The 25,326-nt window shown below is 36.1% G+C and overlaps 1 protein-coding gene and 1 non-coding gene across 2 annotated transcripts; one reads left to right on the top strand and one right to left on the bottom strand.

Annotated features, from left to right (window-relative positions):
- Nucleotides 1-419: 419 nt before the first annotated feature.
- On the top strand, nt 420-21,337 carry LOC103716603 (phospholipase D delta-like). The gene is made up of 12 exons (XM_008804655.3): nt 420-571; nt 667-709; nt 1,422-2,922; nt 3,608-3,724; nt 4,498-4,692; nt 9,913-10,176; nt 10,257-10,325; nt 10,504-10,651; nt 12,857-13,005; nt 14,979-15,152; nt 19,312-19,509; nt 20,275-21,337. Exons 3-12 carry the CDS (start codon nt 1,948-1,950, stop codon nt 20,566-20,568), a joined length of 2,583 nt encoding a protein of 860 aa, XP_008802877.2. The 5' UTR covers nt 420-571; nt 667-709; nt 1,422-1,947; the 3' UTR covers nt 20,569-21,337.
- Nucleotides 21,338-22,072: 735 nt separating this feature from the next.
- On the bottom strand, nt 22,073-22,269 carry LOC113462057. Its single transcript, XR_003384287.1, has one exon. It is a non-coding gene; the product is annotated as a U2 spliceosomal RNA (small nuclear RNA).
- Between the last annotated feature and the right edge of the window lie 3,057 nt (nt 22,270-25,326).

Below are 25,326 nucleotides of genomic sequence, written 5' to 3'. Positions count from 1 at the left end.
ACACATGTTTTTGGAGAAATTTTTATTTCCGCATCTCTTCATAAAAGAAAGTGTCTATTTGAAAAAGGTACGTATTAGTATGATAAACAAAGAATTCTAAAGGGAGAGAGAAAAAAATAGAGGAGCCTCTTGGAAACAAAGAATTCCTAAAGGCACGAGCACTTGGGATGATGCTATATATAAGAAAATATAAAATATATAAATAAATCTATCTCATCCTAATAGATTAAGTTTTTAAGATAAGTAGTGATTTTAATATGATATCAGAGCAGAGATCCTGAGTTCGAACCTATTCTTGTATTCTTTAACTTTATTATTAAAAATTTTATATATTGGGCTCATGGATTAAAAAAATCTGACCATATATGGGAGTATAAAAAAATATAAAATATATAGCTTTTCATAACTGATGAAAAGAGTTGCGTGCACACAACACCAGATACCGTGCGCAAACGACTCACACGGTTTTGGCCGATAAAAGTTCCCGCCATTTAAATCGGCGAAGCAACCGCTTTGACCCTCTCTTCCTCCTTGGCGATGCAACGGTCTTCTGGCCTCTCCAGCCTCATGGGTAGGTCTGAGCCTCCCATACCTTTTTTTTTTCTTTTTTTGTTGTTTTCGTTGGGAACTCTAATCCGCCATTCTGTCTTTCCTCTTCCATTTCAGTCCTCTCTCCTTTGCTCGGCCAGCTCCTCCATCGATTCCTAAGGTACCCCGTCTCAACCCCTTTTTCCCTTCAAAAAAAAACAAAGAAGTTCGTGCAATCCTAGTTCATAATGACAAAGTAACGATTTTTGGTCCATTTATAACTGGATGAATTATGATTTGGAGCAATACAAAAATCGAGCCTCAGACTGTTTCGATTCATCCGCATTTCATATTGCCGTTGCCGCTGCATGGATTTATTTTTGTGTGGGTATAAAAAGACAGTCTTTGCAATAAAAAGCACTTTCCCCCTTTTTTTGTTTGTGTAATCTCTGCCTCTCTCTCTTTTTTTGTTTTGATGATAAGGGAGGCTGAAATTCAAGATAATCTTTGTAATGTTCATTTAACAATTTCTATGGTTTAAGGACATAATTTGGCATTATTCTAAGATCTTTCACCTCCTTGAGTTATAAATGGTTCGCAAATCAGTCATGTTCTTATGCGTCTTGTATCTAACTGTGTTTCTGTTTCCGTCTATTAATTTTGCCTCAAGTGATTTGTCTGTTTACGGATGAGATATATGATGGTGTAGGACGGCTGCTTTTGGTTAATAATCATGCATTCTTAGCTTCTTAGACACCGTTTTATTTTTTACCCTTTTCTTGTTAATTGGTAGCAAATATTATCCTTTTAAATTTCGTATTTCTTTTCATGCACAAAAACCTTGAGGACATCTAGTTTACATCTCTTGCACTTTGCGGTTTATCTTGTTTCAGGCTTTCAGCTGCCGGCGTCGGGAGTGCTGGTTGTGCGAAGTTGGAGATTGTTGCTTAGATGTCCCATTCCGGTTTAACACAGTATTTGCTAAAGTTAGAGATATTTAGTTCTAAAAAGTTTGTTTCTTCAGAGAGTAGCTCGACTCAGTGAACTGTCTATTGAGGTATTTGGTATCTTGAAACTGATTAATTGCAATATCTTAGACTTCTATGGAGGTTGCTTGGTGGTAAATTTTGGGCTGATCTAAGGAGAAGGAGGCCATCTCTGTTATGTTTTAACATACAGAAGTTGAAAAGGAAAAGAAAAGAAGAAGAAATTTGTGAAGAGCATCTGCGCTCACATTCCTAATTTTCACATTCTGATTGCATGGGCATTGATATCTCTCTGCTAAATTACAGAAAGTAAATAAAGTTGTCAGTCTTTAAGCTTGAGGATTAAAAGGTATGAGAGATGGGGTAACTTTACTTCTGCCCTTTGCCAAGTGACTTTTTTGAAGGAAGGAATATATGGTGTTACCCCTTATCAATGTACAGCGGATCAGTTCAACACTCAGAGAGTATGGGAAAAGGGTCGACTGAGGTTGAGAATGTCAAGTTCTTGCACGGTGACTTGGACATATGGATCTTGGAAGCTAGATCACTTCCAAATATGGATATATTTACAGACAGGATGATAAAATGTTTCACTATCTATGGAACCTGCACAACGCCCTGCGGGAAAACAGATAAGCTCAAAGATAAGCAAAAAGATAGGCATAAAAGTATGCGCAAGATTATAACCAGCGATCCCTATGTTTCTGTTTGTGTTGCTGGAGCAACAATAGCTCAAACTCGAGTAATTCCAAACTGTGAGAATCCCAAATGGGAAGAACACTTCTGTGTTCCTGTAGCTCACCCAGTTTCAAAAATTGAGTTTCAAGTTAAGGATAATGATGTCTTTGGAGCACAACTTATAGGGGTAGCTGCAATAGCTGTAGACAAAATTCTGCCTGGTGTTACAGTAAGTGGTTGGTTCCCGGTAGTCGGTCCATATGGAAATCCTATGAAACCTTATCCTGAACTGCACTTATCTTTGAAGTTTAGGCCTATGGAAGACAACCCTTTATATAAAGATGGAGTAGGAGCTGGTTCAGAATACTTGGGTGTCCCTAATGCATACTTTCCCCTTCGTACAGGAGGGAATGTCACCCTTTATCAGGATGCTCATGTTCCTGACAACATGCTGCCTGCTATCCAATTAGATGGGGGAAAGACTTATGGGCACAACAAATGTTGGGAAGACATTTGTCATGCAATTCTGGAAGCCCATCACCTCATCTATGTCATCGGCTGGTCAATCTATCACCCAGTGAAGCTTGTGAGGGAGCCAACAAGGACATTGCCTAATGGAGGGGAGCTATCTCTTGGGGAGCTGTTGAAGTACAAGACGCAAGAAGGAGTACGTGTTGTCATGTTGATTTGGGATGATAAAACCTCACATGACAAATTCTACTTGAAAACGGTAGTTGTTATCTCATCGATCATTGCATGAGATTTTTGTTTGATAATTGATTATCGTTGCCAGTGAGTGATCTCATAAATATGAGTCACATATAGAAAGAGAAGAAATTGAGACAGAAATTTCATGTCAAGTCTTATACTTTGTTGTTCCACATGTCCTTCCTTTTCAAGTTCTTTCTCAGAAAAAAAAGCTTATTTATATGTCAGATTGGAAGAACCATAATAATCAATCCATGCATATGGACTAGTCAACATTGTTCACAAATTTTACAAAAGAAAGACCCTCATTTTCCTATTTTCTATTGCTTAACTTTATTGTCAACCGTCTCCTTGGAAGAGAACAAGGATTATTACCTGTTGATTCACTTTGGATAGCAATGACAGAAATTTTTAATCATTCAATTCTCTGTTTTCATGTTAATTTTCAAAATTTTTAACTTGTATCAGTAATAATGAGATTGCTATCATGATATAAGAATTTTAATGCATTTTTTGCCTGTGTTTTTTTTTCTTCCAATGATTCTTATCGTTTCTCATTTTCTAGATATTGTTAGACATGAAATTTGTTCCATTTGAGCTTACAGCTGTCTAATTTGAGACAAGTTGCTGCTTTTTATGTGCTTTACCTTTTTTGCTTCATCCAAATGAAAAATGGTGTGATTGAATAAAGCTTAGGCTGAATGCAGGATGGTGTCATGCACACACATGATGAAGAAACCCGAAAATTTTTTAAGCACTCAAGTGTTCATTGTGTGCTGGCTCCTCGTTACGCCAGCAACAAACTAAGCATTTTCAAGCAACAGGTGAGTCTGATGTCTTTCTATATGTAACTGAATAAGATATGAACTTACGAGTAGTTTTCAATGGTATACTTGTCATATACTATACTAGCCTGATCAAGTGTTATTATTGTCAAATATACATGCTTTGTTCTATCTTAATTGTCATTTCTACATGAATCTTCTAACATTTAGCATTTTGCTAAAAATTTTATATAGTACATTGAAAGAAATATCCAACATAGAAAATATGGAACAGAATGTTACTAAAAATTTTAAAATATAATTGTATAGATACATACATATACATATATATTTAGATAGCATTTGGTTCTTATGCTTCCCCATGAAAATTAATAATGGACCTCCCAAATTGAAAATCCATTAAATTGATCATTATCTACAATGTAAAGAATATTGTAAGAAACTAAAAATCATTTAGTTTGGAGGTCACTTGATCATGTATTAAGCAAGCATATCTCTATATGTGTGTATGCACATATCTACAGAATATATATGTGTGTGTGGACACAGACACATATAAACAAACCAGCATTCGTACATATATCTATATCTATATCTATCTATATATATATATACATGTATATATGTACAAGTATGTATGTATATATGTTTGTTATGTGTTCATGTCATTTATCTTGTGCTAAAATGCATCTTTACATTATGAAGGTTAGTAAATATCAAGTTGATAATGAATAAAACAAAGCTTTCCTTTATTAATTATAGACTTGAGAAATGATATGTTGCTGCCACTAATACAATTTTTTTTGTTTCAGGTTGTAGGAACTTTATTTACCCATCATCAAAAGTGTGTTCTTGTTGACACTCAAGCTGGTGGAAATAATCGGAAAATCACTGCTTTCATTGGTGGTCTGGATTTATGCGATGGTAGATATGACACACCTGAACACCAGCTCTTCCAAAATCTTGATAGTGTTTTTGTGAAAGATTTTCATAATCCTACATTCCCAGTAAGTATGTATTTCAATTTTTACCAACCCTTGAAAATTCTACGAATTTGTGTGCAATGTAATGCTGATTTATAATTTTTATAAAACCTGATGTTGATAAAGAGACCAAATTTTTGTTTTTCTTTTAGGTGATTTGATGAGATTGCTATCTATTATCAGAGCAATACATGCATGTAAACTGACATGGACTCGGATTAATTTCTCTAATTTCCATATGGAACTTTTTTTTTGGTTGATAGAACACTTGTAACTTCTTTGAATCTGAATTGCAATAGTTTGGATGATTGATCCTCCAATAATCATCAATTCTACATGATTTTTGGTAAATTCTAATTCTGAGTCTCTAGTCCTAAGATCATTTGATTTTTTCTAAGGGCAGTTTGAGAACTGATCTAATGCAGTTTCTTGATCCTCGTCTTTATAATGACTAGTAAAAATGATCCATGCAGGAGGGAATTTTTGTTAAGTATGAAATGCAGCAAAAGAACAACAAAATTCTCAAGTTTTGGGCTGAGTTATTGTTCTTATAGCTTTGCTTTGTGAACCCTGATTCCTATCCTATGAACTAGCTTCCAACCTTTGTCTGTCTTAACTATTTAACTATAAGTGTATATTTTTCATTGTATCCATTATTTCATGGAGCAATATCATTAGAAACTGAAATTTCTGACTTAGTGAAAGCAAATATATGATAGCACCAAAATAAAATGACAGCTAACCTTTCCTATCCTCTGCTATTATTATCCTCTTGTTTTTATTCTTATAAGGTCTATTACTGCATGCATCTTAAATTATAGTTAGTTCATGTTGATAAATAATGCACAATGTAGCTTTAAACATGGTGTGTTTGCTTCGCACATGCACAAGAGAAACTATGTTTATGTTGAAAAATAAATACAAGTATAATTCTTGAACTTCGCTAAATCTCCATGCAGATGTCTGAAACTTCCTCCATGCAACTTGTATCTCATAGTTCCCTGGGTTCTGTGTGGTCCCACACAAAGTGTCAGATGGAACCCAGTCAGCAAGGGCACTTTTGTGATGCATGGTGCATGCAGGTTCCTTGTACCTACAACAGTGTGTACTTTCTATATCCCTTGCAAATCCTGCAACCTAAAATATCATAGCTTCTCATTTCCCAAGACTTCACCCTTGATATCTTTTCTGCTCATTTGAAACTAATTTTTATGTCCAACATTCATGCGTTCCCACCATTGAGCTATCCCTGCTACATTTGAACTTAAATGTAAATTTACGTTCCACAAATGTGAAGATATGCAGAGTGTTATAATGCACATGTTGCAGCTTCAATAATGAGCATGTGGGTTCTATTATGGTGCTACACCAGCTGTTTTTCATGCAAGATTTATGCTACTTGAACCTTATAAAGTTTTCAAGTGTGCCTATAGCCTATAAGCCAGCTAACATGAAGTATATTATTGTTTTTTCAGAAGAGAACACTTAAGGGAATGAGTGATACTTGCATACTTGATGCACCTTACGGAAATGCCATTTGCTAGGTTCTTTCTAGCAACTACATTTGACTATATTCTTCGTCATTGTTACCTTGAAAATACTATCTTTATCTCCCCTATCCCACAACCTTCTGCATGCTCACTAACTGGCATGCATATGCATGCTCACATAATAATGCATTTGAATTCTTAATCCATTCTCCGTTACGAGTAGCCTTAAATTTTATTTCAGACACCATATGATTTTCTAATACTTGAAGTCAAGTCATGAAGGCCTAAGATAACAATTTGACACAATCATTGTATGCTTAAGATCACCTATGTCCTAATAAACAATCACCAAGTTCACTGCCATGGCAACTGCTGTAGTGAACTATTGCACAAATCGAACAATGTATCTTTCTTATTGTGTAATATGGCTTGTTCATGTTGCTTATCAAATGCAAGGCACATTAAAGAGTCATTTGGACTTTGTTGAGCATTTAAGCAAGAGGATAGGAAGGCCTAGAATTTATTGGTTGAAGATGTAAGGATTTGAAAAGTTACTGGTGTCAAGGGAATGGAAGAATTATAAGGCTATTTCAAATGACTGGAATAAGACATTTTCTTCCAATGATACTATTTCCAATGAGTCAATTTGCAGAAATTCCTGCTACACTTTAATATTGGTCTTACACTTTGCTTTACATCTATTTTTCTCTAATGTACTTTGCTGATTTGCTTTGCAAGTTTTTACTTAGCCTTAGCAACCTGATAAACTTGATAAAATTATCCCAGTTCGAATTGTGGTAATGTTGAGGTTGTTGTCTAAAGGGGCTTATTTATCTCTTACATTGTCTTAGGGCACATTGGTGAGGCTTTATATTGTTAAGAGTAACATATCAAAAGGTTCATGTGAGCTCTGTACCCCTTTGGATTATGCCTTGTATTCGTATTTCTGCGATCAAATAAGCAAAAAGTGGAAACCTTTTTATATTTCTTCATAACAATATATGTATACTAAAATTACAACCTTAGGTATGGTAAGGTGTTCATGCTATTTGGCATGTGGAAGATTTTATCAATATTAGGTTCTGCAGTCAAGTCCATAAATAACATCTGCAACCCTTACATAGAAAGTGCCAAATGGCTCAGTTGTTAAGGTTACTTGGTGTTGGATACCACTAACCTGGGTTTGAACCTTTGCCTCACCCTGATTTCTGCAATCTTCCTCGTATCCTATATATATAGATGGACTTTACTCCTCTTGAGAGGAGATGGATCTACTCTTTTCGACTCCAAAATTAGTAATGGGCATCTAAATCAAAGATTCACACCATTGATCATGGTTTATACCACCAAAAATATCTAGAAATGCAACATCATGCAATTGATGGTGAGATACTATTAAATTTTTACATTCATTTGTTAGGATATGCTCTATGGAAGAAAAGGGAGAGATGTGAAGATATATGTCCTACAACTAGAGCTAAAGGGATGTGGGGGAGGAATGCCAATAATATATTATGTGATTGATGCATTTTACATTGGCGAGTTGAGAAAAAAGTTATATTGTAACAATAAGGTCTATTATAGTATCTTAGAATACAGGAGAATTAAGGGGCTCCAAGAAAGCAAATTAGTACCAAAAATGAGAATGTTGAGAAATTTAACATGAATGTTTTTGGTTGAATTCTTTTCATTTTTCAGCCACCACTGCCACTGTTTTCTTTCGATGAGCCCTTAACGTCCAAAACAAAGAAGATTCTCATTCCCCAATTAGTAAGTAGTATAAGCAATCCTTATACTACTTACTAATTTTCGAATTTGTAAGTATTCTTTACACTCCCTACTAGTTTTTGAACTTGTCAATAATCCAAACACTCCTTACTTTTTTCAACTGTCGGTTATTTTACCATGATAAAAATGATTCTGTGTTTTTCTTAAAATAAAGGATCAGGCATTTGTGCTATACAGATTATGCTTTATTATGAAAAGTGGTTCCATGAATGTTTTAATGAAAATAATTAGTTTATGAAATATGAATATTATCATGCCATTTAGTTTTTTTCCACCTACTATATCTGTATATTTTAAGAAAAAAAATAAATATTTTAAAGGCTCTCAAATAACTATGACAAACTCATTGAAGTGATGTCGGTCAATACTCTGGAGCTAGTATCCAACGAAAATGGCCCTCTACCAATGGGTATGAACTATAAAGTTAGTAAAGAATACGAAATATGATACTTTGTCAGCTACAATGATGACCTTGTCATGGGTACAAAGTGACCACAATATTGAAAGTCTGTGAGCAATGTTTTGCATTATAAATTGGCTAAATGACTTATGATTTATGTTATACACTTGGAACTATATATATGAAATGTTCATGATTTCTACATGCATGATTGGACTTATAACTTACTTTGTATATTACTATTATGAAATGTTTTATTTTCCAATGAAAGTTATTTTCTCTAAATAATGCATTAATTCATGTAAAAACTTATGCTCAATCTGGTAAGGTAGTATAAGGTTTACTTTCTAAGCTATGTAGCTCGTATCTCTTTTATTTTCTTTTCAGATGAATAGGACTACTAGGAATGAAGAATGGTTCATGCTTGGAGTTCATACTAAGAGGCTTTGTAGTTAATAATTTTATGGATTTTTGAAATATAAATTTTGAATATATAAGAATCTTAGGTTTAGAAGCTCTGTACCAGTAATCTGATTCTTATCTAATTGATAGAAGACTCTAGACCAAGGTCCGCCGTACCGGTACCGGTCGGCGTACCAGTGGCGGGCCGGACCGGTACGGTACCGGTCCGGTCCGGTACGTACCGGCCGGTATCGGTACAGTACCGGCCGGTACCGCGAGCCAAAAACCACAGCGCCTCGCGTTGTGGTTCATAAAAAAAAAAAAAATTCGTACCGGTGCGAACCGGCCACCGGCCCGAGGCCGGTACCAAGCGGTACCGGCCGGTACCGACCGGTACGGTCTCCGTACTGGCCGGTACGCACAAGAAAACCGGAGATACCGGTTTTCTTATGGTTCCGGTACCGGTCTAGGACCGGACCGGTACGTACGGGCCGGTACGGCACGGTACGTACGGGCCGGTACGGCACGGTACGTACGGGCCGGTACGGCATTCCATGCTCTAGACCATTATTATTATGTTTTGTATGAGTTGAATTTTCATACAAGATGCTATGATTGGCTTTATCTTATCGTGGGAAATACCCTAAGGTAGCATAGCTGTGTTATATCCCGGATTTGGGGCGTGACAGGAGGTACTTTAATCTTTGTAAAAAGATTTAGGAAGAGGAGGGAAGGTCTAAAAGACTATGGATAGAAACTACGATAAAGACATGGAAAGTTTATGATAGCATTTAGGATGTGCTCAGCAGGATTTATGGCAAGCAAAAACAACATAGCCTATGCAAATAGCTGGGATAGGGCTTGATGATTATAATTGTAATAGCTTGTTCCGCTCAAGGAAGTAATTCTTACTTTTCAACTTTTATTGGACATGCTGTTTCAGTGATACCCTTATAGTATATGATTTTTTATTCAGTTTATGAGATTTTATTTTTATTTAAAGTAATGTAACTTTAGAATAAGTGAAGAATCAAATTCTGCAGTTCATATTTCTATTGAGGCTATACATTATCATGGAGTTCTGTAGATTTGCTTTCTCCTAACATTATTTTTAAAGTTCCTCATACTATGTTAAAAATTTTTCTTGTCTGATTACATATGCAGGTTAACAGCTATGGCCCGAGACAACCATGGCATGATTTACATTGCAAAATTGAGGGTCCTGCTGCACATGATATACTAACAAATTTTGAACAAAGATGGAGAAAAGCTACAAAATGGCGAGATTTCAGACTTAGCAAAGTCGCACATTGGCATGACGATGCCTTGATAAAGATCGAAAGAATTTCATGGATTATTACACCCGTCTCTGACAAGTCTAACACCAATGTTTCGGATGAACAGAACCCAGAAAACTGGCATGTGCAGGTCAGCTACAATACAACTTTACTGTGTCATAGTAGGGTCTAATATTTTGGTCTGACATCTACACAACTCCTGCTTGCTAGATCTTCCGGTCAATTGATTCAGGATCAGTCAAAGGTTTCCCAAAAGTTGTTCAAGAGGCAGAGTCAAAGGTTAAGATGAAGAAACTCTATGATTTTCTTATGCAAAGGCTTCTATTACATATAAATTTTGGAATCTAGCAGCTACTATCAGAAGTCATTAATTAACTGCATGTGCAGTTATAATTTGTTTATAACTGTAGTGGTGATGTTGTACTTATGTTGTGCTAAGATATTCTTTTTTCTGCAGAACCTCGTCTGTGCGAAGAATTTGAAAATAGACAAGAGCATACATAGTGCATATGTAAAAGCAATAAGATCAGCACAGCATTTTATATATGTAGAAAATCAGTATTTTATTGGATCTTCTTACTGTTGGCCATCATATAAAAATGCGGGTATGTATACTCTAGTTAGCATATCTTTTTCAATTCGTTCTGCATATTCAGATGGAACATGTTAGGCTTGTTTTTGTATTAATATTTGCACCAAAGTCTTTCGATGCAGTTTATCACTGGCAAATTCTTGTATAGATTTGCAGATGACCTACACATTATCTATTAGAAATATTTTCAAAATTTTGGAACTGTTTTCCCATGAAAACATTTTTTACACTCAAATTAGTTTGTTTTACATATTTCCAACTATTTTTCTATCGACGGAAACAGCTGTGGTCTTGTTAATTTTCAGTAAACACTTATTGTGTTAGATGCCATTGGCAACTTTAACTAGTGGAAATCGAGATCCACCCCTTTGCCCTCCATTCTAGTTTTGTCCCTGTTGACTGAATTGTTATGCCTGATCCTTGGTTTTGTTGGTGATTTTTTGTTTAATCCCCAGGCCATGTGTAATCATGTACAAAAACAGATATAAAGCACTAACAGCATAAAGGAAAAAATGTAAAATGGTAGTCAAACTAATCTAGTGAATTCTTTTATACTGTATGTTTGAGAGCTTAAGAGCTTATGAAAGCAATCATAAACTCCAATATGTTCACTCCTACCAGAAGATTTTAGCAGACCGAAACATATTTGAATTTTCTTATACCTTTGCCTGAAGTTTTGAATGATATGATATCATAGGCCTTATCATCATTCTACAAGTTTTCCATAAAGTTGCCAAAGACTGCAGTGTCGTACAACATCCTAGATGTATAATCATGAATTCATGCTCATTAGTCTCTTCATTCTTTCATATAGAGTAAAGAAACAGAAATAACAGTGCGTGGTATTATGTTCATCAACTTCTGTTGCAGCTTCATTTTCTTTTTTGATCCCATCGAAACTGCAACTGCATATTCTCTTTCGGTCTATTGGTTCTTATTCGCTTATCGTCTAGTGTTCCTCCATAATTTCAGTTTAGTTTTAAGCTTGTTCTCTTCACATCATTTACTTCTGTATATTTGCAAATAATACAGATCAGTTAACATCATACTTAAAATCATCTCAGTAATAGTCCTTACTGTTCACTTGCCTCGCCACAACTACGAACCCTTGTCACTACTTCCACATAGATGTCCTCAATGAACCTAATAAATTATTTGTGCACAGCTTTCTTCCTTGATGACCATTAACTCTAAATAAATAAATAGATTCATAGAGTTACATAATTATCTGTAATAAATTAGAAAATCTGGATCTTGGATTTTTTTATCTTTCTTCCAACTACATGATTTGCAGCTATTATTGCATTATTTGTGAGAAATAAGAGGAACAAACCTCCCTATGAGCAACCAAAATTCCATATGTGATATGAATCTATGGACCTTTCTTTTAGATCTTATGTTCAACATGAGATTCTTATCCATAAATGTGAAAACACATAACTAAGCTTTGTTAAGTACCTTTATTCGCCACATAATGGATAATGCATACACCAAAAGTAACCATTTGTTAACTATTGTACGCAATCTATATTTAGTTACAATGTTCAATATGCATTTTTTTCCTTTTTCTGAGATTGGGGGGGGGGGGGGGGGGGGGGGGGGGGGTGGGCTAACCCCCACCTTTTTAGGCTATACCCACGTCACTCCTGGGGGTCTGACTCCAACCAGAATTGAACTCCCATCCCCTTGCCCAAGTGGCAAGAGGAGATAGAATGATACCATCTGAGCAAGTGCTTGGTGGTATGCTCAATATGCAAGTTATATATGTTTTTGACATTGCCAATGGTTAAGCACATCATAACTTTTCTTTTACAAAATTCCTTAAGCTGTTCTGTTCTATGATTATTCACATACTGTTGCATATTCTTACATACTGTATGTATCTATGTGTATGCTCTAAGTATTTATTTTTTGGTTATTTTCTAAAAATAATTAATTTGAGATTCCTTTTCTGAAAATATACGATCACTTTCCTGATTTACCAATTTTATGCCAGCAACTAGCCTGTATATGTTGCAGATTTTAATATGACCACACTTAAAAATTAAAATTGCTAACCCCACTATTAGGTTTCAGTCTTATGTAATCTACACTCCTTAATACAATATTGGTTCTGTTTCTTATAAATATTATTGTTATATGCTAATCCAGACTTACTGTAATTATTATGTTAATTGGACATTTTGGAAGTTATGTTGTTTACATTTGTCTGAAGCAGGTGCAGATAACTTGATACCCATGGAGTTGGCTTTGAAGATTGTGAGCAAGATCAAGGCAAGAGAACGTTTTTCAGTGTATATTGTAATACCAATGTGGCCTGAAGGAATTCCAACTGCTGCTGCCATGCAGGAAATCCTCTTTTGGCAGGTTAAATTATTCTTATTGTAAATTTGTTTTTGCCATCATGATTCTCTTTCCGAAACCAAGTAGTTGAAGTTTATATTAAAACCTGAAAAATAAAAATGCAATATATTAGAGAGAAGGACATTGTATCTTTCTTGGGAACCTCTAACTATATCGAGTTTTGCAAGCTTGAAACATCTCTATAGATAGACTTATGACATTATGTTGTAGCTATAACCTGTATGTAAGGGCAAGAGAAGCTTGTCTACATTCTTTCCAATGTCTCTCACTCTCTCCAATGATGGGTGAAAGAAAAGACCTTGCACTGGGCTTCATGAACACAATCATGCCATGTATAGCTTCCAGAAGAAGGTTTCTTAAGAACTAATCTTGCAGAGTTCCAGTCTTTGCCAGAAGTTCATAGTCAAATTCTAAATTCTTGGCTATTTTTCTTTGTTTTTGTATTCAATTTAGCAAAATGATTTGAAAATCATCTTCAATTTAGCAAAATGATTTGAAAATCAGAGTCTATGTCTTGCACTTCTTCAAAGTACAGAAACTGATACTAAACAAAATGGGAAAACATTTCTTTTCTGATTGCACTGTTTTTTAGAAATTGTCACAACTCACGAGGCATATTCTAGTTAGTAAATTAATGTACATGATGGATGACAAAATCTTAGCCTACAAAACAAGGTTAGCCTAATAGTCAACAGCCTATTATTATAAGCAAAAATCTGAAATTGCCTCACCAACTGAATTGGCTCTCTATCCATTCAACTGTTCATTTTATTAAAAAATTTTCAAGGATCAATAAGATATAGATTTCTTATTGGATGAGTTAAATAATTTTGACCCTCTTGCCAAGTCAATCAGGTTCAGATTAGCATATTTAAATTCTATTATCTGCATAAATAAAAAGGCTCATTAATTGTCTAACCGATTGGCAATTCCTATTAAATGACCACATTCATATTCTCTTATGAAAAGAATTGTTTACTGAATAATTATCAAGGGAGGGAAAAAATCTTTTTCCTTCAAGTTGGAGATGTCAGCACATCAATAAAGACAATTAAAACCTAGGCCGAATGAGCTTCCTTACCAAGATGAATCCTCTTGTGTGGTTGAGTTTCTGCATACCAGCTTCTGAAAATTCAGTTGTACTAAAGAAAAAGATACTTTGTTCCCTAAATTCCAAAAAAATTGGCAAAATTTGCAGCAGTTGGCAATTTTCTGGTTTGCTGGGCTTTTGACAATATTCCAATAATGTAAGTGGCAACAACATGAGAATTAAGTAAAGAATGCATTTGTTAAATTCAAATATGGAGTTTGGCTACAGATGTTCCAAATTTCCAATCTTCTGAAATTTTCTTCTAAATCTCATGGAAAGCTCAAGGTGAACCAGATATTAATACCAAATTAAAAGATCCTGAAAGTGTAGCAAGTAAATCTGATATGATGTAGAATGGTATGTGTCTAACAACACTGAGGTCAATGATTAATATCTGACATTTCATTCTATTAATCTATTAATTTTCATAAATATGTGAACTTCTCATATTTATGAGAGTCATGAAATCTGGAGACTTGCATAATATATTATCTTGCATTTGTAAATTTGCAATCAGATAATCAAAATTATATTCCTTTTAAGTAGATGAAATGAAACAAGTGACACTGAGCTGCATTTTGGTATCTTAGTTAATGATAGTGATTCTCTACTATAACAATATATCTTCTAGTAAGCTTCGAGGAAGGCACTTTGTCCTGTTGCATTTAAGTTACATGATCAACTCTACCTTGTTTGCTTCTTTTTCCTATCCTCAATATTTATTTGAATAGAGTATTCAAGGCACTCCTTGCACTCTGTGCCCTAATGCAAGCTTTACTTCTCCTTTCTAGTATCTCAGAGCATATGCCATTACTCTATTTGCTTTCTCTGAAGACCAATGATAAGCTGGAAATACATAACCTCATGTTTGATCATTTACTGACAGGGACAAACAATGGCTATGATGTATAAATTTGTTGGTGAGGCTCTCCAGGAAGAAAGTCTTTCTGACAAGTATCATCCACAGGATTATTTGAACTTTTATTGTCTTGGAAGGCGTGAGCCCATACCAAAGGAAAAAGCATCTTCACCGAAAATTTCTAGTGATAATACTGCACTGGTATGTTTTTTCCTACTCTTTTCAGCTTTGTGCTTGAAATTTGTTTCTCAGTTATATCTTGCCAAAAATATGTATCTTATTTTGAAAAGCCCGAATGATATGATCAAGATTTTTCTATGGATAAGACTAACTACTACAGAAGAACCAGTTTAAAAGTCCACTGATATATTTTCATTGTTCCAGCACTATGCATGTATATGCAGCTTATGTTTTGATGAACAACAGAATAGAGCTGTTATGTTGCTGTAAAGTGTTTTCTGAAACCCAAAATGTAGCAACATTAAATATGTGGGAGGTCATTGTGAGGACTTGTGCCGGCATGTGTTTAGTCTCACATTGGTTACTCGTCGAAAAGATCTTGGATACTTATACAGGACTAAGGAACCCAAAAAAGTGTCTTCCGGCTAGCTATTTTGGGTGAGGTCTTGGGTTATGACAAATAGTATCAGAACGAACTCGGCCTATAGCCTATGTGGACTAGGAGACACTGTAGTACGGGTTCAAGGAAGCTGACCACAGGCCGATCGTGGTGCTTATAATTAGATTAGATTGAATTTGAACCTTTTAGCCTGATAAGGACATCGGTGCCTGAACGAGGAGAGTATGTGAGAACCGTGCAGGCATGTGTTTAGTTCCACATCGGTTATTCGCCGAAAAGAGCTTGGGTACTTATATAGGACTAAGGAACCTAAAAAATAGCTTCTGACTAGCTATTTTGGGTGAGGTCTTAGGCTATGACAGCCATAGTCATGTTTATGTAACCTGACTTTTCATCAATTTAGCTTAAATATATTTGCGCAGTATAGTATTCTTGAAGTATTATATGTTGATTTGGTTGATATTTACCAAATTTCTTATGACTTTTTGCCTAACGACTCTTGGTATGGTATGCTAATGTCTGTAGTATACTTTACTCTTATTCACTAAAAAGGATATTGTAACATTCTGGGACCTAACCCAAAAAGGCTAGCCATAGGATATTTTTTGGTTCTCTGGCCCTGTATAAGTACTTTAGATTTATCCAATGTATAGCCAATGTGGGACTAACCATATTCCTATACGAGTCATCACACCACCCCTTTCGTTTAAGCCCAGGCATCCTAGCTAGGTTAAAGGTCCAAATCTAATCAAATCCAATCATAAATATCAAGATCGGCCTATTGAGCCCCAAAAAGGTCTTTGCTGAAGTATCTCCTAGTTCACATGGGTTATGGATCAGGTCCATTTTGGTACTATTTATAATGATCTAGGACCTAATCCAAAAAGGCTAGCCAAGAAAGTATTGTTTGGATTCTTTAACCCTATATGAGTAGCTAAGATCTTCGTAGCACACAACCAGTCTGAGATTAAACGTACGTCAATACGAGCTCTCATAGATGTAAGTGCTGAAAAGAGAATACTATGCTTACTGACCTACTTTAAACTATCTCAACTTCTTGCATTTTTTTCCTATGAATTTAAGCCCTTGATCTATTTCTAAAGGTATATATCTCATTTATGTATTATTCACATCACACGTAACTTTTTTAGTTGACTATTTGTCTATATCATTTTAATTTAAATTAGTCTCTCAAATCACATAGGCACCAAAATAAAGATCACTTTGGATATACATTATATAGACATAAGAATATTTAGCTAGTTTTTTTTCTTTCTTTTGGTTTTACAAGTTCTGTTGTCTCCATATCATTACTTTGTCTTGTGAAGTTTGGCAACAGAAATACAATTTCTGTTTTTTTGTGTTTATATATTTGTAGGAAATGGACTTTTAAGCAAGAAATGGTAATCTTTTGTATCCCATTTCATTTACTTAATGAAATGAGAGGTGCCTGTTGACACCATCTTCTCAAAAGAAAAGGAAAAGAAAAAAAATGTTATGAGCTCCGGTATTAGCTTAAGTCTATTTTAGGGTTCTTGACATGATAGAAGGCTTTAAGATATGTTGTTTTTAGATATTACATGATTAGTTATTGTATAGAGGAAACATAGTGTGCTACAGTTGGATAGATATTTGTCCAAGATAAGATTTGTTAGTACAGGTTGTTAGGTTATTTGGACTAATCTAAAAGACATAAAAAGAAACTATTTGGATTTTGGGCATTGATCTTCATCAACCATTCCATGTCTAAACTTTAAGAATGATAATATACTGATGATTCTTAATTATTTCAAAGAAGATGTATCCTATTATCTATGATATTTGATTTAACTACATATAGATCTGAATCATGTATTTCACTTAAATGTTATTTTCGACTGCATTCTTTTTTTGTTGGAAGTTAATTACTATCGGTAGATATTTTAAAAATTTCATGGAACAGAATTCTAATATACTTTTACAGTTTTACTTACATATTTCCCATAAAGTACTAAAATCAAATGGAATTGGTAGAAACCAAGGAAACCTTGTTTTACAACCAGATCAAAGATTGCAATCCTCTTGTATAGATTCAGTATGAAACTGGACCTGGAAAATAGAAATATATGATATTGCTTATTGACAATAAACCTTAACCTCAACTAACAAACTCGTTCTTTTAGAGGGATTAGGAGATCTATCAGCAACAGTCACTAAAGTTCAAACTATTCTGTAACTAGCTTTCCACCTAACATCAATGGCTAGTTCGGTCAGCTTTTTGGCTAATGCAACTTTGGGCAGGAGAGAGATTCTCATGAAATAACAGAGCTGGTTACAGCATACCAAATTTAAGTTAGTGGCTATGCAAGTTAGGCTCTTCCATATAAGAGCTACCCTCTATTGTATGCCTTGGACTATGAAAAGGTCTGAATGAAGAGGGAAGAAGGCCAGATTCAACATTAAAAACATGTTCATCTTTAAGGCACAAACTTGACATCAACAAGGCACAGCAAAATACAAGCCCACTATTGCACTATCAATATAATAATAATCCCAAGATAATTCTGCAATTTGCTCTTATCTAATGTCAGCCCTCTACATGTCAAGCTCCTCCACATGGCAACTTTTGGAGAAGAGAGAGAGAGCACCATCAAATCTTCATTCCAACTGGTTGGTAGGGAGATTTACTTTGTTCCATTACATAGTTATAACTCAAACAACTAGAGCGGAACCAATATTGCCCAGGCTCTCCAAATTCATGGTTTCTGAACATGTCAATCTTGAACAAGTGAGAAACTTCATTCCACTCGTTGATACTAAAATCATCCAATTATGATGTCTTCACCATAACATATCTACTTTCAGAATTTCCACCTAAAGTTGTTAATTCTGATATAATATTTAGCTTATTGATTTAGAGAAATTAAGTAGCAACTCGTCAGATTGTTATTCATGACATCAATAACATGCAAATGCATTTGTAAAATAGCGACAATTTCATGTCAAATTGCTTAAAGGTCCTTATGGCAGATTCATTCAGACACCTGGACATGGACACCCTTGTCATGTGTTGAAGTACTGTTGTGGAACCCTCCAAGCATTGCTTAAACTCAACAAATGTAAACATGAAGAGGAAACAAGGCAATGCTTCATTTAAACCACTGCATTATTCTCTCAGTCATGTATTAAGAATCACACGGAACTTCTATCACCACATTGCGCTATTGACAATATCAAGAATTTCATAATTTTTTTTCAAAAGAACTTTAAAATTGATATTTTTTTGAGAGAACTTCTGGTCATGCGTTAAAAATCAGGGAGAACTTCTATCAGCATATTGCATTATCAAGAAAATAGCATTTGCATGTTTTGAGTGCTTTTGGAAGGCTCAACACTTTCTTCAAGCTACATGCCTTGGAGCTTGAGAAGGCAAATTGGGTAGAATTTTGTTATCTTGTGATCTATTTCTCTTTTGTTTTCTCACCATAAATATATATTAAATTCCCTTGTTCTTGAACCATTATCAATCCTCCATCCAATCATAGCAGAGTTGGATCTTAACTGTCAGAGTAACTTGTGCTTTCTCTCAGTGCAGCATATGATTTTCTATTTGAAAATTTACTATCAGTTATGTGATGCATAGATTGGTTCAGACTTGGAACTCTCTTATCTGGAATTTCTTTGGCTGAATCTTCTGTGCTTATTTTAAGTGTAATGACATTATAATTCAATCAACAAAGAATAGTTTTTGCATAGTTCCTTTCAAGTGAATTTGATGAACCAATGCATCCTTCTCCGCAGCGCTCAGCTCAGAAGTCACGTAGATTTATGATATACGTGCACTCTAAGGGGATGATTGTCGATGATGAATATGTGATCATTGGTTCTGCCAATATTAACCAGAGATCTATGGAAGGTTCAAGGGACACTGAAATTGCAATGGGTGCTTATCAACCACACCATAAATGGGCTGGAAAGGGCACTCATCCACATGGACAGGTATAAACATTTTTTGCTTTTTTTCAGAAAAGAATACACTGTACTAAACTTGCACCTGCAACACTAACTTGTGTTAATAAGGGTTCCTTAACTTCTCTGGTCTAGTTGTGATTATTTACTTGCAAGACTAACATTTGACGAAGGAAAGAAAACCCATTTCTGGCTTGTATCTGAATCCCTAGATCATTAATTCTGGTTAAGGATCTGGAAATCATGCCCTTGCAAATCTCAAATAGATGTGTCAACTGAGTAAGATCATAGAAACTGGCCATCTTTTCAATAAGAAGCATTCTCTAATTGTCCAAAAGCATGCAGTTTTTTTTTTTTTTTTTTGGTTGAAGTTAATTTCATCCATTAGTTTGCTGAAACAGAATTCTGTAATACAAATCTCCAGGTTATATTGAAGAAAATATAAACAAAGAATAATTCTGGGAAAACAACCAACAAATTACAATTTGAATTGGATTGCACGAGCTTTTCCTTAATCATTCAATTGTGTTTATGCATGCCAGTAGCATCTCCTTCTATTCGGACGATTCCAAATGACTCTAGAAGAAATAAAATTTACTTTTAAATTCTAAAATTACTTGAGGTGCGTATTTCATTATCACTTGGTTTATTTTCATGTTTTAAAAATCTTTAAGTTACATATGGTAGTTTCAAATAAATCCTTAAGATTTTTCATGGCATCATGTCTCTCATCTCAGGTTAGTTTCCCATGCCAGTTTTAGATTAACTATGAAAATGCTCCAAATTTCTATACAGGTTTATGGGTACCGAATGTCTCTTTGGGCTGAACATTTAGGCATGGTTGAAGATTGTTTTCATGGACCACAAAGCCTTGAATGCATCAGATGTGTGAACAAACTAGCAGAAGATAACTGGAACTCTTATGTAGACCCAGAGATTAAGGAGATGAAGGGACACCTAATGAGATACCCAATTAAGGTAGAGAGGAATGGAAAAATTGGCCCTTTGCCTGGGCATGAATGCTTTCCTGATGTTGGTGGCAAGGTTCTTGGTGCGCACTCTACTCTTCCTGATGTTTTGACGACATAGTTGTGATAAAGAGTGATATAAATGAGATTTTATGTAAGTGCAAAAGACCATCCCAAGCTCGCTTATAGGATTGAATCAGTGTATATGCCCATGCTCAAGGATTTTGCCACACCCAAGAAACTGTTTCAATGGTGGAAGAAAGGCAAAGTTTTAAGTTCAAACAGGATGCAGTTGCCACTATATGCAACGTGTATTATTCCACTAACAACTCAAAATATCATTGCTGGTTCTTGTATTCATCAATTATTGAACTGTAAACTTACAATCATGATGTCCCAAAGTCATGTTCGAAATTCTCTTATCACATTGAGCTGGCATCTCCCCAGAAAAAGAAAAAAGGGAAAGGAAGAGGGAAGGGGGAAAAAGAAAAGCAACGGATTTTTTTTTTCCCCGAGGGAAAAAGGGCAGCAGATTGAAAATCTAAACTGATGTGCTGTGAGGAAGATATGTTGTTATGGTTGAATTGTAATAGTTGCAGCCTTATTTTTTTTTTAAAAAAAATAAATACAGATTATGTACATGCAAAAATTGAAAAGTAAATAGTTCTCTTGTTGGATAGGCCTTGAATTCAAATTAAAGATAAACAACCTATTTTATTGAAATCTTTATTTATAAATATATATGTATAGACTATGTATATGAGTAAAAGTGAAAAATACAGAGTTTCTCTCATTTGATCAGCATTAGATTCAAATTTAAGTATTTTCGTCTCTTCCACATGCTCTAGACAACCACTCCTGATGCTATCTCTCTCTCTCTCTCTCTCTCTCTCTCTCCCACACACACACACACACAATCTTATCTTTTTCAAATTTGATCTATCAAAATTGATCAAATCAGTTCATATTATTGATAATCCATCCATTTTGTAAGTGATAAATAAAAAATTCGCACTCACTTCACTTTTGCTCTTCCTTTACATGTCTATAGGGATCAGAATTTAGAAGTCAAACCCAATTTTCTTGTAATCCATATTAGCTCCATCAGTTGGCACCTTTATCAGATAACAAATCAAATTAACATTTCACGCGTGCAAAAGAACATGTTTCATGGATATTATGATTTGATTATCTTGGTCATTTTTTAAGTGATAAAAATAAACTATAATACTCACATTTTATTAATTACCCTTCTCTTTTAAGCTTTTCTATAGAAAGAGATGATAATAGGCATCCATTAGTTTTTCAAGTTTTATAATTTTTTGTCCCACATTAAGAGCCCATTTTTTTGGATAAATATCATGAAAAATTTAATCAACTTTTTATTGACTAATATATTCATAGGTAAGTTATTATTTAGTTTTTATCCATAAAAGAAAAGTTTTGCCAAGCTCGTTTTATTTTATTTACCCATGATAGAAAATATCGAAACATCTTGACAACTTATCCCAAAGCCATTTTCCACCATATAAAAAGCAGCGCTCAATTGAGATTCTAAATAAAATATTTTTCAACAGACTCTTCCCCAATACCAGAAATAAAAAAATATTTAAATCGTGTTTTGGTAGGGGTGCGCCAGGCCCATGCAGCAGTGCAACGCATGGGCGACGCGCGAGGGCCCCAGTGGCAAGCCACCGTGGCGGGCCCTCCCCCACGAAAAATTAATTTAATATCATAGTGGGCCGATGGCCCACGTATCAGATATTAAACTGATAAGAACAGATACTACACTTGATCTTAGCCAAAAGGCCGAGAAAGGTATGAGCTTCATCGTGTCCCGTGCCGCTTCTTTTGTAGCCGCTGCTCGGTCTTCCCCTTTCACGCGCAGCCGATGTGGGACAAAACTCCCTCCTTGTTCGCTCGCCGCCGCTTGCAAGGCGAACCTCCCTTCATTTGGGGTGGTTCTATATACACCCCCCCTATTGCTCAGGACACCCCCCAAAAATTAAAAAAAAATTAAATACTCTCTACACCCCCCCCCCCCCCCCCCCCCCCCATTTGCTAAGGACACCCCTAAAAAATTAAAAATTCCTAAATTACCCCCACCCTCCCCACCCCCTCACCTAAATTGCTCTCTACACCCCCCAAACCCCCCCCCACCCCGCTCTTCCCCTCCAAAACACCCGCCGGCTTCTCCCTTCCGCCCAAAAAACCTCGCCTCAAGCACCTCGCCGGCGGCCAAACCCCCTCCGTCTCCCTTTGAACTGTTCCGCCCAAAGCACCTCGCCAACGCCCAAAACCCCCCCGTTCCCCCTTCTCCCTCTCGTCGCCGGCATTCTGTTCGGCTGCACAGTGCCGGACAGAAGCCTTCTGTTCGGCACTGTGCAGCCGAACAGAAGAGTTCGGTTGAGGGTTGCCGAACAGAAGGCTTCTGTTCGGCACTGTTCAGCCGAACAGAAGCCTTTTGTTCGGCGATCCAGTGCCGAACGGAGCACGAACCGTGAAAAAAAAAATTTCGAAACAAGGTGGAACACGTACCTTTGCGGCCGATTCTTCGTCCTAAATCACTAGTTGCTTGTCCATGCTTCGAATGGGGCTTAAATCTCCTTCAAAGATCGCCTAAACGATGTAAATGGATCGAGGGGTTTAAGGGGGGTTTGAGGGGTGTTTTTTTTTTTCTTTTCAAAACGAAACGGAGGAGGAGGAAGGGGGGGTGTACTGAGAAAATTTCAAGGGCAATATGGTAATTACACTAAAGGTTAGTTTGGGTATTTTTTTTTGGTTTTTGGGAGGTGTCCTGAGCAATAGGGGGGGTGTATATAGAACTACCCCTTCATTTGCCTTCATATGCCAAGTCGAATTCCATATATATCCTTGAAAAAAATTAATATTTAATTTATATCGGAAAAAATATATTTTTATATAAAATTTTCAAGGATATTATTGTAAAAGAAAATAAGGCTACTTTGAACTTAAAAATTATTTAGTAGTACATTAGTTAAAAATGTAATAAAAAAATTTGTGTAAATACAGGACATTTTAAGTACATATATATATATATATATAAAATAATTTCTAAAGAATAAATATAGAAATTATTTTTGTAAGGATATATGTTCCGTTCCGAAACTCGAAGCTTTCAAACCCAGACCCCAGCAAATGTTCATTTTGATCCAAATTTCACCACCACAGCCGAGGTCAAGCCCCAGAGCGGCAGAGCCTCGAAGACTCCCTCCCTCCTTCCCGCCAGAGCAAGCACTCCCGCCACAATTTAATTTTGGCCTGCCCTTGGGGCCTTCACAAGTTCAACTGCATCATATTTTTTTATTGTTAAATGATATGGGGAAGTATTCTTCATCTCACATATAGTCTTTGCTCGCAGCAAGATGTTTTTTTGAGCTAAACATATAACAACCTAAGACCTTACCAAAATGGATCCAAAATTTTCTCGCTAAATAACTGATGCGGAATTAAACACATACCCACACGGTCCTCACATACACCTCTCGTTCAAGCATTAACATATTTATCAAGCTAAGAGTTTAAATCCATTCAAATCTAATAAAAAGCACTACAACCGGCCTATGGTCAACTTCTATGAACCTGTACTATAGTGTTTCCTAATCTACATAAGCTATGGGCCGAGTTCGCTCTGATATCAATTGTAACAATTTAGGACCTTATCCAAAATAGCTAGGCGGATGGAGGTACGCGAGGCAGGGCAGAGTTTGTTATACGGGACCCTCACTCCAAGGTAGTGGTAGTGGGCGGCTGCTAGTTGTTCGACATATCAGTTCCGAGGGCGGAGTTGCGAGCGGCCTGGGCCGGTCTTCGCCATGTGCGGCAAGTGTTGCGGGCCGGCTTGATCATCCTGGAGGGCGATTCGGCTACGGTCATTGGGTGGATTTAGAGGGGTCCGAGTGGTGAGAGCACAGACCACCTCCTAATCCGGGATATTGAGGTGATGGTAAGGGATGGTGTGGCCTTCGAGGCCAAGCATGTACTCAGAGAGGCCAACGGGGCGGCTGACTAGGTGGCTGCCTACGCGGCCCACCACTCAGGATACGCCCTGTGGTCAAGAGTGGGTGCAGGACTAAACACATGCTCTTATAGGTCCTCACATAACATATAGCTTGCCTGTTTAATATTCTTGTAAATCAAATATCTGTGACAGATGGCAAATTCTCGCCTGCCACATGCTAACAACTCAGATTGAAGATTTGGATGGATCTCATTGTCAAATAACTATCCTCTCGTTGAGTTATTTTTCTCACATCATGGCTCTTGCACTGTTCTCATTCTTCATTTACCATAATTTCATTCCTTTTTGTTATGTCTTGGATTCACATCACATTCCATCTTTCACCTGAATCTTTGGAAGGAAACCTTGTGCTTGGTATATCTCCCTCTAAAAGGGTAACCCTTAACTGTGGCTTGGGATGCATTTATCACATTCTGTTAATCCAATGACAAACACAACAGATTTTTTATCTTTATGTATGGCTTATTCTGCTTCTGAACCCTCACAACCCAAATTTTGACCATTGGAATAACAATTTGAGTTGGCTATTATCTTATAATAAGGGCCCGTTTAGACGTATCCATGTGTCATGTTCCCATGATGGTGAGAGGGTAACCAGCTCGGCTGCAATTGGTTGTCAATCCCCAAGAGCTAGAAGCTGCGATTACAAAAATCCAGCAAAAGCGTGCTCTTCCACATTCCTAATGGATCAAGATACTGCAATCGGCGGCTCCTTAGATTCCCCAGATTTCCTTGGTCCATTCCCTCTCTTCCGAGTCTTCCCATGCATACATTGTTACGCACAGGTTGGTTAATGAAGCACCAAAACAGTTTTAAGAGAATCTACCGTGGATCCTT

The sequence above is a fragment of the Phoenix dactylifera genome, chromosome 1 (genome assembly GCF_009389715.1).
Source record: "Phoenix dactylifera cultivar Barhee BC4 chromosome 1, palm_55x_up_171113_PBpolish2nd_filt_p, whole genome shotgun sequence".
NCBI lineage: Eukaryota > Viridiplantae > Streptophyta > Magnoliopsida > Arecales > Arecaceae > Phoenix > Phoenix dactylifera.
Note: the sequence above shows the minus strand (reverse complement) of the source record. Positions and strands in the feature narration are given on the sequence as shown.

Excerpts from the sequence above, each read along its gene's own strand:
- LOC103716603 (XM_008804655.3), top strand. The coding sequence starts at position 1,948 with ATGTACAGCGGATCAGTTCAACACTCAGAGAGTATGGGAAAAGGGTCG. Across the intron at positions 13,006-14,978 it reads AGGAAATCCTCTTTTGGCAG|GGACAAACAATGGCTATGAT; the intron begins GTTAAATTATTC and ends ATTTACTGACAG. Across the intron at positions 15,153-19,311 it reads CTAGTGATAATACTGCACTG|CGCTCAGCTCAGAAGTCACG; the intron begins GTATGTTTTTTC and ends CCTTCTCCGCAG.